General features: G+C 45.2%; 1 protein-coding gene across 1 annotated transcript in view; it reads right to left on the bottom strand.

Moving 5' to 3' along the window:
* LOC138747909 (metabotropic glutamate receptor 3-like) overlaps positions 1-8938 on the bottom strand; it is a 32917-nt gene extending 23979 nt beyond the window's left edge. The window contains exons 1-2 of the mRNA XM_069907535.1: positions 8368-8938; positions 2945-3803 (exon numbers count right to left, since the gene is read on the bottom strand). Coding sequence (XP_069763636.1) covers positions 2945-3803; positions 8368-8841 — 1333 coding nt within the window. The 5' untranslated portion in view covers positions 8842-8938. The remainder of the gene's footprint in view (positions 1-2944; positions 3804-8367) is intronic.
* Positions 8939-20041: the final 11103 nt, after the last annotated feature.

Here is a 20041-nt window from a genome sequence, read left to right as displayed (position 1 = left end):
AAAGGTGAAATGTTTAAGGGGAACATGGGGGGAACTTCTTCACTCAGAGAATGGTGAGAGTGTGGAACATGTTGCCAGGAGAGATGATGAAAGCAGGTTTGATTTCAACATTTAAGGGAAATGTGGACAGGTACATGGATGTGAGGAATTTGGAGGGATATGGTCCGGCTGCAGGTCGATGGGATTAGGTGGAGTAAACAGTTCAGCACTGGCTAGATGGGCCAAAGGGCCTGTTTACAACCACAGTTCTGTGATTCCTGGCAGCCCGTTCCAGATACCCACTAGTCCCTGTGTAAAACCTTGTCACACACACCTCTGCATGTTCTCTCCTGTTTGACATTTTTGCTCTGGGAGAATGTTTCCGACTGTCTACCCTATCTGTGCCTCTCATGTTTTTACAAAGCTATCAGCCCTCCTCACTGCCTCCAATGTTCCAACGGAAACAACTCAAGTTTGTCCATCCTCTCTGATAACTCACACCCTCTCTCATGCAGGCCACATTGTGGTAAACCTCTTCAGTACACTTTCCAAAGCCCACGTATATACATGGTTCTCTCCATGTTTTACACTGTAATATTAAGTGTGACAACTTTTTGACAACATTGTGAAAAACTTTGCCATTCTAACAGGTTCAGGGAGAAGCATCCTATTGGTCCCCAATGGCTGTGGGCTGCCAAGGGACATGGCATATTACATTGCACATGGACCCTCCCCCACCACCCACTCTTTAACCATGGAACACAATGCCCCTCAGCATATAAAATGTGAGTTCTTGCAATCAGGCTGCCAGTTGTCTCCTGATAAGCACCAAAGGTATCACCACGTTCTCGCTTCCCCTTGTTTTGGAGGGGTACTGGCTATTTTAATCAATGGCTGTCTTGTTCACAATCCATCCTGCACGTTGGCATCAGGACTAGGATGGTTGCTCCTCATTGACTTGCTGCATTTGTGAATCCACAGGGACAGGAAACACTGAACTCTCCAATCTCTGGAACCCTCTGTTCCTTTCTCTCTCCTGACCCATCCAGCTCCTCTCACATACCTGTTTCCAACCCCCCCCCCCCCCCCCCAGTCTCCCTGTTACACTCTTTCTGTTAACGCTCTGATAGGCTGCATCCCTGTCTGGTATGGAGGACAGAAAAAGACCACAGAGAGTTGGGAACTCGACCAGAGCCATCACAGGCACCAGACTTCACTCCATCGAGGGCATCTACATAAAATCAGCTTCTATCCTCAGGACCCCACCACCCAGGCCAGTCCCTCTTCACTCTGCTACCATCAGGAAGGAGGTACAGGAGCCTGAAGATGAGCACCCAGTGGCACAAGGTCAGATCTTCCCCACCGCCATCAGATTTATGAATGAACATTCAGACATGACCTCACTCTCACCTTCTGCACTAATTTATTTAAAAAAATGTAATTTATAGCATTATTTCCACCTGTGATACTGCTGCAAAAGAATGAATTTTGTGACGTTTATGACAATAAATTCTGATTCTCCACACACTCCTTCCACTGAATTCCTGATCCCCTCCCCCACTCTCTCATTGCCCAAAACCCTCCTCTAATCTGGTTTTACTCATCACCTCCCTTCTCCTCAACAGATTCCATTACCTCTATACATCACTTTCCAGCCCCTGTCTCCATCTCCCCTCCCCTCCCCCACCCAGCCCCAGCTGCCCATCCACCCCTCCTCACCTGGATCCACCTACCACCTCCCCCGACCCACTCCTCCCTCTCTTGCCCGGCCATCCCCCCCTCGGCAGTCCCAGCCCTGATACAGGGCCTCGACCTGAAAGGGTGACCATCCTCTCCTCCAGGATGAGTTTATGGGAGAGGTTGGATCGATTGGGTATTCATTCCATGGAGTTTAGGATGCTGACCTTATAGAGGTGTGTGAAATTATGAGAGGCACGGATAAAGTGAATGCTGAGAGTCTTCTTCCTAACGGGAACTAGGATGCATAGGGCTTAAGGTGAAGGGGAGGATTTTTAAGCGGGACCAGAGGTGCCACTTTTTAATTGAGAGGGTAGTTAATATCTGGACTGAGCTAACAGAGGAAACTATAGAAGCAAGTACAATTAGAACATGCAAAGGCATTTATTCAGATACATGGATAGGAAGGGTTTGGCAGGATATAGATCAAATTCATGAAAATGGGACACAGACCATAATGGTCAGCATGGACAAGTTGGGCTGAACAGTCTCTTCTGACTGCTAACACTAGACAATGAAGATTTTACTTCCTGAACACTTTTGGGTGCATTTGATGAATTTTGGGCCACTGATCATGAAAATCGCCTTATAATTTTCCTCTCATGTACCATTTTTTAGACATAACCTATGTATTTTTGTGAATTCATTTTATCATACAAAACCATGAAGTGTAAAATGTCACTGAAAATTCATTTTCTATATTTACACTTGGATCTTCCCCGCTGATCCTGGTGCAGTCAGCGACGAACCTGGTGAAAGGTTTCACCAGGACATTGAGACCATGGAAAAGGGGTATCAGGGCAACTGGAATCCATCAATGGTGCCAACTATTGTTGGACACTGACATGAGAGGCATTAGATGCTGAGGACAAACGAAAATCAGCGGCAAAACATTTTTAGGTCGGTCGAACTAACGCAACGTGTCATTGTTATGTGATTAAACAGGATCAATTCAATAAAAGTTCATTTAATGTTTCTCCAACTTCCCTCGTGATACAGAAAATCTGAAATTATCTTTGTGTTCAGCTTGAAGTTGTCTATTGTAATCCCCAATTTTTTTTTCAGGAAGCAAACCTTTTGGAAAAAAAATTGTTGCGCATTGTAATTACCATCTCCACCAAGACAGACCCAAACTTCAATGACAATGCCACAAACTTTAGGTGCATCTGGCTCATGCAATCACCCAGTCACCAGAGCTTGCTTCACCAGTCAGTAAGAAGGTACTCACCGCTGAAGTTAATTTTCAGGAGGTGTTCTTTGTACAACCTCTTCCCATCCAAGGGTAAGATAGCGTCACAGAGTCTGATGGTGTTGGGGCACAACATCCTTTGCATCCTGTGTAAGGCGTGTGCCATTGAGTACACCGCGTTCACCACAAACATGATCTTGGACTCTTGCTCATAGTTGGAGCTGTTGATCGAGAGCTGCCTATCACACAACTTCTGATGGGACCGGGTGCTCTGAAGCAGGCAGTGGAACTTCTGTTGCCAGAACGCCTTAAACCACGGGTTGCGCTTATTTGTGTGTGGATGGAGGCTGTGGAAGTACTTGTCAAATTCTTTGATGCGGTAGGAAGCGAGCTCGAGAGTGATTGCCCCATTGGCAACCTGTTCGTTGCCCTTGACAACAATTTCTTGAGCCCCCCACCCGTCACTGGCAATCCAGGTGAACCCTGAAACATTGAGTCGGTTGGCAGCAGCAAGAAGCTCCCTGGCATCGTCTCCCCGTGTGAAGAGTACCACAATGTTTGCATTTGCCTTGTTCAGAAGCTCTTGGATGACCCCGTCGTACGTCTTCTTTGTGGTCGACCGTCCAACTTTCTCTGATGTAGCAATGCAGATATTTCGAAACCGTGCCTCGTGCTCGAAGGCTTCGATTCCCGTCTCTCCGTAATCTCCCTCGGAGGCGACTGTTGACACGTAGGTCCAGTTAAAGAACTGCAAGATCTCCGCCATGGCCTTAGCCTGATAAAAATCAGGAGGGACTGTCCTTGCAAAGTAATCATAGCGACTTTTGTCACTGAGTTTTGCGCTTGTTGAAGCATAGCTGATCTGAGGGATCTGGAAGAGTCTGAGCAAATTTGCAACCTGCAGAAAACATCAAAATTAACCTCAGTTAATTGAGAACCAGGCATGATTACAGACCCTTTTGGCTCATGAACCTGTATCATCCAATAACAGCCATGAGACTAATTAACTTACTAACTCCATGGACCATGGGAGAAAACCGGGGCACCTGGAGGAAACCCAAATGGTCACGGAGAGCAGGTACAAACTCCTTACAGATAACAGTGGATTCGAACCTGAGTCATTGTGCTAACTGTGACGCTCTAGATGTGGGAACCTTTCTCCTGTGGATGAGTCTGGAACCTGAGGTCATGGTCCTTCCCGTGAGACACACTCCACGAGCAGAACTAGGTCGTCAGTGGTGGGAACTCAGGTCCAGCTCTCTGTTAAAGACCTCTGCCTGATGGTGAGCACCACTTGGGCAATTTTAAAATAAGGTGAAAAGTTATTGGAAAAATAAAATTTATTTAAAGCAAAAGTCAAGCTGCTGGAAGAACTCTGGGTCAAGTAGAATCTGTTGAGAGGAACAAGCAATGTTTGGGGCCAAAAACCTTCACCGGGTTGTGCCTTCAGAATTGAGTGAATCTCATGGTAATGAATATACTCCAAAATAAACAACAACATTGCACTGAAATGGTGACGATCTGTGACTGCTTTCAAACAAGTGAAATTGAGGGGACAGGTATGAAATGCATCTTCTTCCTCAACTCAGCCACTTACATATGCACTGTTGGGTTTAGTGGTGAGACCCAGGCAGAGTGCGAGGGAGAGGTGTCCAGGGCTTGTTTCCAGTGTGCAGTGGTATGAGGCCCACAGCCTGCGATCACACACTGCAGGCAGTTGGTGTTCTCTGGGTTTAGCTGGTCCATTGGGCGGAAAGCAAACCTATGCTGAGTTTGACTGAAGCTTTGGAGATTTTATTCCCTGGAGCATTAGAGGATGAAGGGTGATCTTAGAGATTTTAGATGTAAATTATAAAAAATTTTAGACACACATATGTTTATGAAGTAACAAAAGTTGTGGATAAATGCTCACAGTGTTTCTCCCAGGGTAGATGAAACCAGAAGGCAAAGGTTTAATGTGAGGGGGGAAAAATTTTAAAAGGTCCTGAGGGACAAGATTTTCACTCAGAGGGAGGTCCCCATCTGGATCAAGTTGCCAGAAGTGCGCACATTTACAATGTGCAAAAGGTATTTGGACAGATATGTGAACAGGAAGGGTTCAGAAGGATACAGTCCAAATGCTGGCAAATAGGACTAGCCCAGAATGGATAGGATCTATGAGCATTTGGCAAAGCGCAGTCCACTCAAGAATAGCCAGCATGGCTTTGTGAAGGGAAGGTCATGCCTCATGAGTCTGAGTTTTTTGAAGAGGTAACAGAAGAAATTGATGAAGGTAGGGCAGTTGATGTGTTCTACACAGATTTTAGCAAGGCATTTGACAAGGTTTCCCAAGAAAGACATCCAGAAGTCATGAGTCATGGGATCAGTGGAAAATTAGTTGTGTGGATAAAAAATTGGCTTGTTGGAAGAAAGCAGAGAGTAGTAGTGGAAGGAATGTATTCTGCCTAGAGGTCAGTGACTAGAGGAATGCCACAGGGATCTGTTCTGGGACCCCTGATTTTTTGTGATCTTTATAAATGACCTGGATGAAGAGGTGGAAAGATGGGTCAGTAAGTTTGCAGAGGATACAAAGATTGGAGGAGTAGTGGATGGAACTGAAAGTTGTCGAAGGGTACAAGAGGATATAGACAGGTTGCAGAGTTGGGCAGAAAAGTGGCAGATGGAATTCAAACCAGATAAGTGAGAGGTGGTGCTTTTTGGAAAGACAAACCAGAAGGCTGAATGTAGGGTTAATGGTCAGTTACTTTAGAGTGTGGATGAACAGAGGGTCCTTGGGGTGCAAATCCATACATCCCTCAAGGTCGCTGAACAGATTGATAGGACAGTTAAGAAGGCCCATGGGATGCTGGGATTTATTAATAAGGAGATTGAATTCAGGAGTAGAGAGGCCATGTTATAACTCTACCAATCTTTGAAAAGACCAACTTAGAGTATTGTGTTCAGTTCTGGTCACTTCATTATAGGAAGGACGTGGAAGCTATGGAGAGGGTACAGAGGAGATTTACCAGGATGGTCCCTGGATTGGAAAATAAGTCTTATGAGGTAAGATTAGCAGAGCTGGGACTTTTCTCTTTGGAGAGAAGAAGGATGAGAGGAGATTTGATAGAGGTCTACATGAGAAGCATAGATAGCTGGCACCTGTTTCCTAAGACAGGATCAACAAACACCAGAGGACGTGTATACAAAGTGAAGGGAGAGAAGTTTAGGGGAGACATCAGGGGTAAGGTTTTTTTTAAAAACAGAGTTTTTGCCAGGGGTGGGGGTGGAGGCTGGAACAATAGGGGCATTTAAAAGACTCTTAAATAGACACATGGTTGAAAGGAAAATAAAGGGTTATGGGGTAGGGAGGGTTTAGTACTTTTTTAATAGAAAGGGATATACTGGTTGGCACAACATCAAGGGCTGAAGGCCCTGTACTGTGCTGTATCATTCTATAATCTTAATGCTGACTTGGTCAGCATAGATGAATTGGGCCAAAGTGCATGTTCTGTGCTGGGTGACTCTATGGTTTGGCTCATGGAATCATAGGTAGTTATTGTGGGGAGCTGTTTGAACAAAATGCTGGAGGAAATCAGCAGGTCTCACAGCATCCATAGGAGGTTAAGGGCCTGAGCCCTTCAAAGTACGAGTGAAAAGCAGGCAGGTGCTTGAATTAAAAGGCTGGGGAGGAGGGAAGAATGAGTACAGACCAACAGACATGAATAAGAGTTCAGGAGAGAGGAAAATGGAGATTTGATGGGCAGAGGGGTTGGGGTTTGGCTCTGTGAAAACAAAGCTGGGGGAAAGGAGACAGAGGGGAAGATGGGGCAGTAGGGGGGGGGGGGTTTAATGGAAACCGGAGAAGTCGATATTAATTACATTTGGTTGGAAGGTGCCGAGACAAAAGATGAAGTGTTTGAATTTTTAAAATTTAGTCATACTGCATGGTAACGGGCAATTTTGGCCCACGAACCTGAGCCGCCCAATTTACACCCAATTAACCTACACCCCCGGTACGTTTTGAATGGTGGGAGGAAACCAGAGACCCCGGGGAAAACCCACGCAGATACTGAGAGAATGTACAAACTCCTTACAGACAGCGCGGGATTTTAACCCTGGTCCCAATCGCTGGTGCTGTTACAGTGTTGCACTAACCGTTATGCCAAGCATGTTCCTTCAATTTGTGGGTGGTCTCAGTCTGGCTGTGGACAGACATGTAAGCAAGGGACTGGGGCAGGGAATTGAAGTGGGTGACCACTGGGAAATCCCCAGCCTTATAAACCCCTGAAGGTGTGAATGAATCCCACTAACAACAATTGCTTCCTTCTCCAAACAGAAGAGGAACGGAAATGCTGACAGTAACAATCTTCATTCACGTTCAACCTCATGCCGATTCAAACCTCTCGTAGCTGTGAACTGTTTAATGGGGTTTGATTTGTGGATGGTTTCTGTGAGAGATACAGCTTTCTCATCCTGTCTTGGTCTGCATTCATTGCTGTGATCTAATGACAACAAATGTTACATTGTTAAACAGGAATCGATCCCAAGACTGCCAAATTGTCTCTTAATGCTAGCTCAAATGCTACATGTGTGGCTGCATAGTTAGTGCAACGCTATTACAGCGCCAGCGACCTGGACCTGGATTTGAATCCCACACTGTATGTAAGGAATTTGTATGTTCTCTGTGTCTGCATGGGTTTTCCCCCAGGGCTCTGGTTTCCTCCAACTGTTCGAAATGTACTGGGGGTGTAGGTTAATTGGATGCAATTGGGTGGCACAGACTCGTAGGGTGGTAGCTGTGCTGCGTGTCTAAACTTAAAAAAATAAAATTTAAAATTAAGAAAATAAAAATTTAAATTTAATCGAAGTAGAGCACAACATATTTACTTTTGGGGATTTATTTACATGGAATTATCCTTGCAGAATTCTCAAAAAATGTGATATAAATAACATTAAAGTTTACTCATCAAAGATACCCTGGTAAATAAAGCAAGAGCTAGAACTTTTCTCTCTGGAGTGACGAAGGATGAAAGGTGACAGCAGAAGTGTATGTGATTATGAGAGGCATCCACCCTGCATGTTTTCCCAGAGGACACCAGAGGACGCCTGTTTAAGGTGAGTGGAAGAAAGTTTAGGGCTAAGCTTTTTTACACCAATTGGTGGACATCTGGATGCATTGCTGTGGGTGGCGGTGGAGGCTGGTACAATAGGGAGATGCAAAAGACTTTCAATTAGGCACATGGATGCAAGGAAAATATAGGGTTATGTGTGTGAGGGAGGGACGGGTTAGATTGATGTGGAGTCTTCTCAGCTTTGAACTTAGTCAGTAGGAGAGAACTAAACTTGACCGCTTCACGGGGAAGCCGGCCATAAACTTTGAGTAGAGTCATAAGGGGGCCATGGAAAAAATTAGGTTGAGAATGGCTGGTCTAGAACAAAAAGAAACATTCAGTTAAGTGTTAATGGAGTAACTCGAGGCCTACCTGTATAGAAACGCTGCTGTACGACCCCCCAATCACACCTGCAATAGCCATGGGACTATTGTCTTGAATTGCATAGGATCCATCAGGACAAATATATTCTGTTTCATCTACTTTTGTCAAGGAAGCTCTTACAAATTCCAGTGATTGCTCCAGGGCATAGGTGTCCCTTGAACAAGTGTCCAATATGTGAATTCCTAGCTTCACACCCGGCAGCAGGTAAGTATTGCGATTTATTGCGTCGATGGCAAACAGCATGGCTTCCAGGCGTTGGATTCCTCGATCTTCATTCACCCTGCCACATTCCTCCATTCCAGAGCCTTTCTCATGGACAGGAAACAGCCCACCCAACACCAAGTCCCCTTCAATTTTGATCTCTTTCTTGCCAAAACTGCTTTCACCATGTGGAAAAAGAAAAAATCCTTTGGAAATTAGAATCAAGGCAATTGCTTGGAGCTTAGAAAACATCTTCAGCATTTTCCTTGATTGTTTTCGGACAGCTATATTTCATTTTTATCCATTGGAATATCTGAGAAGTTATTCTCTGAGGGCACTGGTGGATGTGGTTCAGATGGTCTGGTCTGGTTCCTGGAACACAAAGAGAGAAAGAAAGGTGTTGTACATTTTGACTGAAAAGTCAGACATTTTCTATTTTTCCCTTCAGCGAAATAGTCATCCCGTTTACCTGGTTAACAAATCAATGACTATCTACACTGCCTCACCAAAGTTGCATTATTAAATACATGCTTTGTTATATTTTACAAGGATGTTGCCAGGACTTAAGGAACTGAATTACAGGGAAAGGATAAACAGGACTTTATTCCCTGGACTGTCGGGAGAATGAGGGGAGATTTGATAAAGGCTCCAACTCCATCTTCACTGGTGAGGTCAAATTTGGAATACTGTATATCAAGGTATTGAATACAAGAGTTGGGATATTATGTTAAAGTTGTATAAGATATTGGTGAAGCCAAATTTGGAGGATTGTGTGCAGTTCTGGTCATCTAACTACTGGAAGGATGTCAATAAGATTGAAAGAGTGCAGAGAAAATTTACTATGATGTTGTCAGGATTGAGGAACTGAGTTACCAGGAAAGATTAAACTGGTTAGGACTTTAATCCTTGGAGTGTAAGAGAATGAGGGGAAATTTGATAGAGGTATACAAAATGATGAAGGGTATAGATCAAGTAAATTTAAGCAGGCTTTTTCCACTGAGATTGGGTGAGTCAAGAATTAGAAGACATAGGTGAAGGGTAAAAGGTGAGATGTTTAAGGGGAACATTAGGGGAAACTCCACACAGAAAGCAGTGAGAATGTGGAACGAGCTACTGGCTGCAGTGGTGAATGCAAGCTTGATTTTGACATTTAAAAGAAATTTGGAGGTAAATGGATGGGAGGGGTACGATGGGAAATGGATTGGGTGCAGGTCAGTGGGACTAGGAAGAATAATGGTTTGGTACTGACAAAAAGGTCCTATTTTTGTGCTCTAGTGTTCTATGGTTCTCTCTCCAGCAGTTTCCTGCTCCTTCCTCCATTGAGTGATTCACACAGACCTTTGTAGGAAATAAATTGGGACAAGGTTCAGTGATATGGTCTGTCTGTTCAATGTGTTCCTTTCTTTAGGCCTGAGAGTGCCATCACTAATTACCCTGGACAAGGTGGGGGTGAGCTAGCTTTATTATCCACTGCAGTCCCTCTGGTGAAAGTGATCCCACAGTGTTTTGGGCAGGGATTTCTAGAGGGTAGAGTGACGGAACGATGATGTGTTGCCGTCCGGAGATGTGTAGGAAGGATGTGCCCTAGCCTGACCAATGAGGTTTCACCTACAGCCCCGGACAAGAGCTCCTAAAACGTGGACAACTTTGCTTCACTTGGAAGGACAGATTGGTGCCTCGAATGGTGGTGAGGGAGGAGGCATGGGTGCAAGTTCACAGGACCAGGTACTGAAGGGGCGATTAGTAGGATGAGTGGATGAGGGAGTCACAGAGGGAGTGGCCCTGTGGAAAGTGGTGAGGGAAGGGAGGGGAAGATGGGATCATGTAGTAGATGGTAGAAATGGTGGAGAATAATATGTTGGATGTGGAAGCAGGTGGGATGGTAGGCGAGGACGAGGAATCCTGCACTTGTTACGTCTAGGGCTGGAGGGGCCAGGGCAGGGGGGGAAATAGAGGAAATCTGGGTGAGGGTCAAACTGATGGGAGCGCAGGGGAAGCCACATTCAATCGCCTTTTGCCCTTTAATATTTGTCTTAGCTTATGACCACTTTGCACTGCTTCAGGGTAGGTCTGAGAGGTGCCTGGAACCCCCACCACCCACCATGAGAAGAGGAAAAAATTAGTTAAGATTAAAGTTGGGCCCTTAAAGACAGAAACGGGGAAATTATTATGGGGAATAAGGAAAAGGCAGATGAGTTGAACAGGTACTTTGGATCTGTCTTCACTAGGGAAGACACAAATCCCCCAATGCACAGAGGACCTAGGGTAATGGAAGAACTGAAGGAAATTCACATTAGGCCAAAAACTGTGTTGGGTAGACTGATGGGACTGAAGGCTGATAAATCCCCTGGGTCTGATGGTCTGTATCCCAGGGAACTTAAGTAGGTGGCTCTAGAAATCATGGATGCATTGGTAATCATTTTCCAATGTTCTCCAGATTCAGGATCAGTTCCTGAGGATTGGAGGGGAGCTATTGTTTTCCCACTTTTTAAGAAAGGAGGGAGAGAGAAAATGGAATTATACACCAGTTAGCAGATATCAGGGGTGGGGAAAATGTTGGAGTCATTTGTATAGCAGTAACAGGATCGGTCCAAGTCAGCATGGATTTACGAAGGGGAAATCATGCCTGACTAACCTTCTGGAATTTTCTTGAAGATGTAACTACGAAAATGGACAAGGGAGAGCCAGTAGATCTAGTGAACCTGGACTTTCAGAAAGCCTTTGATATGGTCCCACACAGGAGATTAGTGGGCAAAATTAGAGCACATGATATTGGGGGTAGGGTACTGACATGGATAGAAAGTTGGTTGGCTCAGTCCTGGTTGCCACAACACATGATGTGATTGAAGTGGAGGGTGCAGAGAACATTCACTAGAGTGTTGCTTTGATTGGAGAACATTAGTTATGAAGAGAGATCGGACTGGCTGCGCTTGTTTCTCCTCCAGCCAACGGTTCTGAGGGTGACCTCATGAGTTGTATAAGATAATGAGAGGAATAGGTATGGAAGATAGTGAAAATTCTTCTTCCCATGGAAGAAGTATTATAAACAAGAGAACACAGGTTAAAGTGAGGGGTGGGTGTAAAATAGGGATCTGAGGGTTAAGTCTGTTCATGAAGAATGGTTAATATCTGGAGCTGACTGATAGAACAGGTTGTGGAATTGGATACAGTCACTACAGTTAAGAGGCATTCAGACAGACACTAAATAGGCCTGGGGTAGGATATGGACTTTAATGTGGGAAAAATGGATTTGAGTAGGTGGGCAAGAAGTTGTCATGGGCCTAGGGCTTGTTTCTGCACAACACTGATGAGACTGTTGCTCAATGATCAACTACCAGCAATTCCAGAAATTTCCAAATAGCTTGAAAAAGTTATTTTGTTTTAGGTGAGAAATTACCCAAGATGTTAAATTACTTATTAATGAGGAGCTTTGGCTCAAAAGAAGCCAATTAGAGCTCTGATTTGGCTGTGGTTGTCTGTTTGTTGTGAAGGGTTTTGAGTGGCTACAATTGAAGACTTTCTTTGCAATGAAACAAGGGGATTTACTTGATTCATGATGCTGTATTCAGTACACACTGAGTGTAGCTTGTTCCTGCCATTCTCATGATACAGATTCTCACAAATTCCTCCAACTGGCCCACACCATAAGACTGTAAGATATAGGAACAGAAATAGGCCATTCAGCCCATCAAGTTTGCCCTCCCATTCAATCATGAGCTGATCCATTTTCCCACTCAGCCCTGCTACCCGGCCTTCTTCCCATCACCTTTGATGCCCTGGCTAATCAAGAACCTATCAATCTCTTGCTTAAATACTCCCAATGACCCGGCCTCCACAACTGCCTGTGGCAACAAATTCCACAGATTCCCCACCCTCTGGCTGAAGAAATTCCTCTGTATCTCTGTTACAAGTGGATGCCCTTTGATCATGAAGTTATATCCTCTTGTCTTAGACTCTGCCACCATTCATTCATAATCCAAATAATTAATATACCACATAAAAGGTGGGGAATGATGGCAGTCACACATCACCCTAAAGGAAGATATTGTCGATGTAACGAAGCAGGAACTCCCTCCTCCACAACACTGTGGTATGGATAATGATAAGGTTATTGTTATATGAACTGTTCAATGTACCAATGCACCAAAATTCTTACCTGGTGCAGGTGGACAGGAATTTGATGTAAAATTAAAAAGAGATAATAAATGAAAAGTTAGATATTGGCACAGTTGGTGTAGCGGTTTGCACAACGTTGTTACAGCACCAGCGATCAGGACCAGGGTTTTGAATCCCGTGCTGTCTGTCAGGAGTTTGAACGCTCTCTCCATGTCTGCCTGGGCTTTCCCTGGGGGCTCTGGTTTCCTCCCACACTTCAAAACGTACTAGGGGTGTAGGTTAATTGGATGTAATTGGATGGCACGGGGTCGTGGGCCGAAATAGCCTATTATCGTGCTGTATGTCTGAATCTGTTGAAATCTAAACATTCACAGTTACCATAGCAATGTGACAACAGTGCAGACAGAACTTGTGTGGTGTCGGAGCAGTCCCTGATTAGCCTGATGGCTGTGGGGAAAAAAACTCTTCTTGAACCTGGAGGTGCTGGTCTTCAGGCCTCTGTTCCTGCTGCCCGAAGGGAGCGGTGAGAAGAGGTGGTGACCAGGGTGTTGGGGGACCTTTATGGGCCGGCTGTCTTCTTAAAGCAGCGCCTCACAAATGCAATCAATGGATGGACAATGGTCCATGGACTATAGCAATTCAAGGAGTGTGTTCACCCCCACCATCGGAAATAAATGCCAGCCTTGCCTATATCTGCCCTGAGGGCAATGGCTGAGAGATCCCTAGAGCTTTCATTGCAACACAATTAATCTCACTGGTGTTCAAAAGATTCTCAAAACCAATATGAATGGACCAGTTCGGAGTTAATGATCTTCTCTGGAGATGATAAACTCAACTCTTGTCAATTGCAACATTAGCCAAACTGCCAATTAAGTTAGTAGGTCTGGAGTATTCTTAACCGAACTGTCGCTGGGCTAAAGCTAGTTAGGGATTCTGGCAAGTTTCGATGATTGATTGGGATATAACACCACTTGAGTAAAATCAAATTATTGAGAATAAATGTAATTCCAGGTACAGTAAGTTCTTCAAAATGTACCGATAGTTCATAAAAAAGATTTTTATTTTCACCAATAATTAGGCTGAGAAGCAAATGACATCTATTCAATTTATCGTGGTTAGAGAACATTGGGATGTCTGACAAGTTAACGCTGGCCTTTAATTAATTGCATTTTTTGTCACTTTAAAACGTATGGAACCTTTAACTTGTTCTGCTGAACTAATAACGTAATAACTCCCTGTTTCCCAGAACTCCAGTACATTACATCACAGTACAGGCCATTTGGCCCATGATGTTGTGCCAACAAATGTGAACCTACTTCACATCGATCTAACCCTTCCCTCCCTCACACCCACAACCCTCTATTTATTTTTACATCTATGAGCCTGTCTAAAAGTCTTTTAAATGCCACCAGTGTTCTGGCCTGCACCACCACCACCTGGCAAGGCATCCCAGTTACCCACCACTGTGTGAAAACATTGCTTCTAAACTTTCCTCCCCTCACCTTGTACAGATGTCCTCTGATGTTTATTGCTGTCGCTTCAGGAAAAGAGGTGCTGGCTATTCACCCTATCTAAGCCCCTCTCATAATCTTGAACACCTCTCTCCTCCTGATTTCCAAAAATCATAGGGTGATATAGCCATGGAGTAGTATGGCACAGAAACAGGTGCCCAGTCCACATTCGTGCTCACCAGGTGCCCAGCCCACATTCATGCTCACCAGCAAGTACTCGTCAATACTAATTGCACTTATCATCTCTGTAGCCTTCAGAGCTGTCCATAAAGCTCACACATCTGTATTAAACTCCATCTGCCATATTTTGGCCATCAGTTGGTCCAGATCCCTCTGCAAGCTTTGAAAATCTTCCTCTCTGTCCATAACGCCTCCTATCTTTGTGCCATCAGCTATTCCAATTCACCACATTATCATCCAGATCATTGATAGAGACAACAAACAACAATGGTCCCAACATGGATCCATGAGGCACATCACTAGTTTGTCTGTTGGTGTTGAAATAAATATTTTTAAATTTAAATTTAGACACATAGCATGGGAACAAGCCATCTCAGCCCATGAGCCCCTGTTGCCCAATCACACCCAATTAACCTACAACCCCAAGAACGTTTCGAAGGTTGGGAGAAAGTTGGAGAACATACAAACTCCTTACAGACAGCGCGGGATTTGAACCCCAGTCCCAAACTCTGGCAATGTAACGTCATTACGCTAAACACTACACCCATGGGGCATTCTTGGGCTGTCCAGAGTTAAAGGAACAAATGTTTGTGGAGCCACCATGTCCTCCACACTGTTCCACATGCAGCCTCACCCTCAGTCATTTCAGCTGTGGCAACACTTCCCTGCTCTTGTACTTTGCAGACTGGAAATAAAAGCCAGTGTTTCACCCCCGATAGATAGACGTGTCAGAGCCACTGCCCACCAATAATAATGGAAGGGATGCAGCTGTGCCCCTTTGCATTGTTGAGGGACCCACTGCATTGCAGCATCTCAGCAGTTACACGGAGGTGAGATGACAACTGCCTGGTTGCTTTCCAAGATGTGTCAATATTTATGGATCACATCCTGCCACGGAATAACAGAGTCAAACTGTACAAAGAATGAGATGTCCAAAGTTTAACTCAAAAGATAAATCAAGTGATTGTCTCTCGAGCTGTGTCAGAATAAAATGTTGACTGCAATCATGGGCAGCCAGTGATCTAGTTATGCTGAGACCCAGAGCAGGTAAACAGGCCAACATGGGCATGCTCATCAAAGTGCCCAACTAAACTCATCCCATTGGTTGCCTTTAACCCTTTCCTACCCATCTACCTCTTAAATATTGTAGCTGCCCCCATCTCTACTAATTCCTCTGGCAGCTCATTCCAAACAGCCACACAGCCAAGTTGCTCCTCAGGTCACTTTTAAATCTTTTCCCTCTCACCTTCAATCTATGCCCTCTACTTTTAGACTCTTTATCACGGGGAAAAGATGTGAATGCTCCACATTTTAGCTCACCCCTCAATGTCCTAAGCTCCAGGGAAAAAATTCTTAGCTTATCCAGCCTCCAAGAATTCAAGTTCTCCAGCCCTGGTCATAGAACATTACAGCATAGAATAGGCTCTCAATTTTGTGCCGATCTTTATATTCCTACCAAAAAAAAACCCCTCCCTACTTCATAACCCTCCATTTTTCTTTCATCCATGTACCTAAGAATTTCTTAAATGCCCCTAATGTTCCAGACTCCACCACCATCCCTGGCAAGGCATTCCAGGCCCCCACAACTCTCTGCATAAAAGACTTACCCCTGATGTCTCTGCTAAACTTCCCTCCCTCCACTTTGTACACGTCCCCTGGCGTTTGCTACTCCTGCCCTGGGAAAAAGATGCTTGTCCCTCCCTACCTATGCCTCTCAGAATCTTTATTTATCCACCCTTTCCACTTCAATGATATCATTCCTGTATCACAGTGACCAGAACTGGGCGCAGTATTCCAAATATAGCCTTCCCAATGCCTTGCAACATGACGTCCCAACTCCTGTACTCAGGCCCTGACTGATGAAGGCAAGTGTGCCAAATGCCTTCTTCACCACTCTGTAACGCCCTCCCCCCCCACCCCCCCCACATCTCACCATTTTCAAGGAACTATGTAAGTGTATGAATGATGAAATATTGTATATACTCATGTAATAGTCATATATTGGGGAACAATTTTTTGGGTCAAATTTAGGGGGTCAACTTTTACGCAGATACTACTTTTGACCTCAGTAAGTACCAACGTCATTTAAGGCAATGGGAGCTCGGATGGTTGGGACCAGGAGTTAAGTCCGTGTTCTGGGTGTCGGGAGCTCGATTGGGCAGGCGGCCGGAGTGAGGATCTGTGGTTGGAGCATCGGGAGCTCTGTTGGGTAGGTGAGTGGCCAGCCAGGGCATCGGGAACTCTGGTGGGTGGGTGGCCGAGGCAAGGGTTCACAATCAGGGTGTGGGGAGCTTGGATGGGTGGTTGGTTGGGGGCCAGAAAAGGGTGGGGAGGGGTCAACTTTTACATGGAATCAACTATTACATGAGTAATGGTACCTGTATGACAAGAACCTGTTCTACAATACTAGGGCTCCCAACCTACTCTGCCCTGCCTGACATTAAAGAGAATGTAATATTCGTATAGCAAGTTTTTTCAACAAAAGTACAAAGGTCTTGCTTTACTTCCACATGTACTGATAGATATAGAAGGGAGATAGAGGGACCTATGGCTTGGTGCCAAAACATCAACACTCCTTTAATGTCAGCAAGCCCAAGGAGCTGGTACAGATGTCTGGAGGAAGCGCATATCAATGGAACTAAGGTAGAGATAGTGAATAGCTTTAAGTTCCTCAGCTGACCGGTTGCATCACTGTCTGCTATGGGGACATCAATACCCCTGAATGTAAAGCTCTGCAAAAAGTAGTGGACTCAGCCCAGAACATCACAGGCAAAACCCTCCCCACCATCAAGAACATCTACGGGTAGCGGTGCCGTCAGAGAGCAGCAGCAATCATCAAGGATCCACACCACCCAGCACATGCTCTGTTATTACTGCTACCATCAGGAAAGAGGTGATAGGTGCACAAGACTTGCACCACCAAGTTCAGGAACAGTTGTTACCCCTCCACCATCAGACTCTTCACTCACCCTGTATTGCACAGCAAGTTTGAGTACATTTCTTAATTTGTTTACAAGTGTATGCTTAGTACAGTTTTTATTTTGCCCTGCGAATTCTGCCTGGCCCGCAGGGAAAGGAATCTCAGAGTTGTATGTGATGTCATGTATGCACTCTGTCAATAAATCTGAAATCTCAACATCTCCAGCTGGCCACCCACATCGACTCAATGGCCCTAAAAGTGCACAAGTGCCTCTACTTCCTCACTGGGTGTAGGTGATGGGAATTAACTGCAGACTGACAAGAGCAAACACCAGCCTCCGAAGGAAGAGTTAATGTGGTACCTGGAAACAGCGGACACTGTGAGGACCCGAAGGACAAGGAGCCTGCAGCGAGGTGTATCATGGGGACCCACAAACCTGAACCAACACAGCTTCTGGCAGCTGAGCCGAGGATCAGTGAGCTGATTAGTCAGGCGATCATTGAATCGACCACTGGCCCACAGCACAGCTGATTCCGCAGTGACACACAGGACAATGAAGCAGTAGTGATCTCGTTAACCATTGGTGGTGTTAACTCTGTGTGTTCTCAGTTTGTAGGGATCTCTTGGCTAAACTAGACGCTGTGTCCTGAAGCAAGTATAGACAGTGATGTGTGTTGCAATCCTTCTCTAATCAATATTCCTCCACACTCTGTCCTTTCCAAACCTGCCTCCTTCTCCCGTGACCTGCTTCGCCCATGGTCCACCTGCCTTTACATACACCACCATCCCTGGCCCTTCTTCCCCTTCCCCCTCAGCTTCTGTAAACCTCAGTCACCACATAGCAAAATCCTGCTCAGCTCCTCTCTGACTTACCATGTCTCCGGGTCCCCTCAATCCTTCCAATTCAGCGTGTTTCTGTTTGAAACCACCCATAACCATTCCGCAATTGTCCTTAGACTGACGTTATGGATCCTCAACTCTTTCTGCCTCCCAGTCCTCATTCAAGACCCTTGTTTAAAACAATGTTCTAAACAATATTTTTGAGCAACTTGCATAATGCTTTTATAACCTGATGCCCTTGGTTAACCTCGTCTTTCACAAAGCGACTCTCAGACCAGTGTTCTCTTGGTTTATTGGGCCGACAATGAATCGCTGGGGAAACCCAACAGGTCAGACAGCAGTCACAGGCAGCAATGGTCAGTCAATGTTTTACATTTTGTATTTCTCTTTGTTTATTAGCTGAAAAGCACAATAGACCCGTTTGGAATATTCCAGGGGCAGTTTATTGGTGATTACCTCTGCTCAAAGAACAGCGGACAATCTGGGATTCCTACATTCTCTTTCAGGATTCCTCTGCTTTCACTTTATGGGATAGGTTAGTGACAAACTTCCATTCCATGCCCATATATTCTTCCACTTGTCCACATCCTATTCATTGCCTACTCATTGCCAGTCTAAATGTCTCTTTGCTGTGGTGACAGTATTGGATTCCACCCCCTCCTCTGGCAGTGAGTTCCCGTTATCCACCACTCTCGATGTAAAAAACATACTTCTAACATCCCCTTCCTCCCACCCTCAAGCCATACCTTCTGGTTTTGACACCCCCACCCTGACAATCTACCCTATCCATACCTATCTCATTCTATATACCTCTAGAACACATCCCTCAGTCTGGGGAAGACAAGGCCAGTCAATCTAATCTCTCCCCATCCCTTCCTCCAAACACACAACATTATGATGAATCTCCTCTTTAAAAGCACTGCATCCTTCCTGCAGTGTGATGACCAGAACAGCACATACTCCTTCAAGTGGGGTCAGACCAGTGCTTTATAAAGCTGCAACACAACGTTCCAACGTTTAGACCCTGACTGGTGAGGGCAATCATGATTTATATCTTCTTCACCACCCTGTTGGCCTGTGTTGCCTCCTTCATGACACAATGAACTTGAATCCTCTCAGTTTGCCCTTTCCCGAATTCCTACCACTTCCTGTAGGGTTGATTTCTGATGGGATTTTCCCACCACTGAAGGATATGCCAAACTCCCTTTCACCTCTTCCCATCAACCCAGGGACCAGGGCAAGGCAGGGATTAATTTGCACTTTGCAATCTGGGGTGTAGCCGTGGCCTCCTCTACACAAGAGGAGCTGCTTTGTAGAGCATGTTGGCTTGGTCCTCAGGGCTTGCCACTATTTGATTAGAGAGACAGATTACTGCCTGTACTTGCTTCAGGTGGGCTGGGTGCAGCGTCTAATTCAGCCAAGAGATCCCTACAAACTGAGAACACACAGAGTTATCACCACCAATGGTTAACGAGATCACTACTGCTTCTTTGTCCTGTGTGTCACTGCGGAATCAGCTGTGCAGTGGGCCAGTGGTCGATTCATTGATCGCCTTCCTAACCAAATGCATGTGCCGTCAGCTCACTGATCCTCGGCTCAGCTGCCAGAAGATGTGTTGGTTCAGATTTGTGGGTCCCCATGATGCACCTCGCTTCTGGCTTCTTGTCCTTCAGGTCCTCACAGTGTCTGCTGTTTCCAGGTACCAGCTTCCTTCAGAGGCTGGTGTTTGCAATTCCCTTACATTCATGTCACCGGAGTTAAGAGGCATTTAGAAAAGCAACAAATTGGCAAGGAATTCAATGTGGATGAGTGGGATTGATGTAGGTGGGCATACAGGTCAGCATGAATGTGGTTGGCTGAAGGGAAGTTGATGGAATTGAGAGTCCTGGCTCTT

The sequence above is a fragment of the Narcine bancroftii genome, chromosome 13, assembly GCF_036971445.1.
Source record: "Narcine bancroftii isolate sNarBan1 chromosome 13, sNarBan1.hap1, whole genome shotgun sequence".
Lineage (NCBI taxonomy): Eukaryota > Metazoa > Chordata > Chondrichthyes > Torpediniformes > Narcinidae > Narcine > Narcine bancroftii.
The sequence above is the reverse complement of the archived record's forward strand: the minus strand, read 5'-3'. Positions and strand labels throughout refer to the sequence as shown.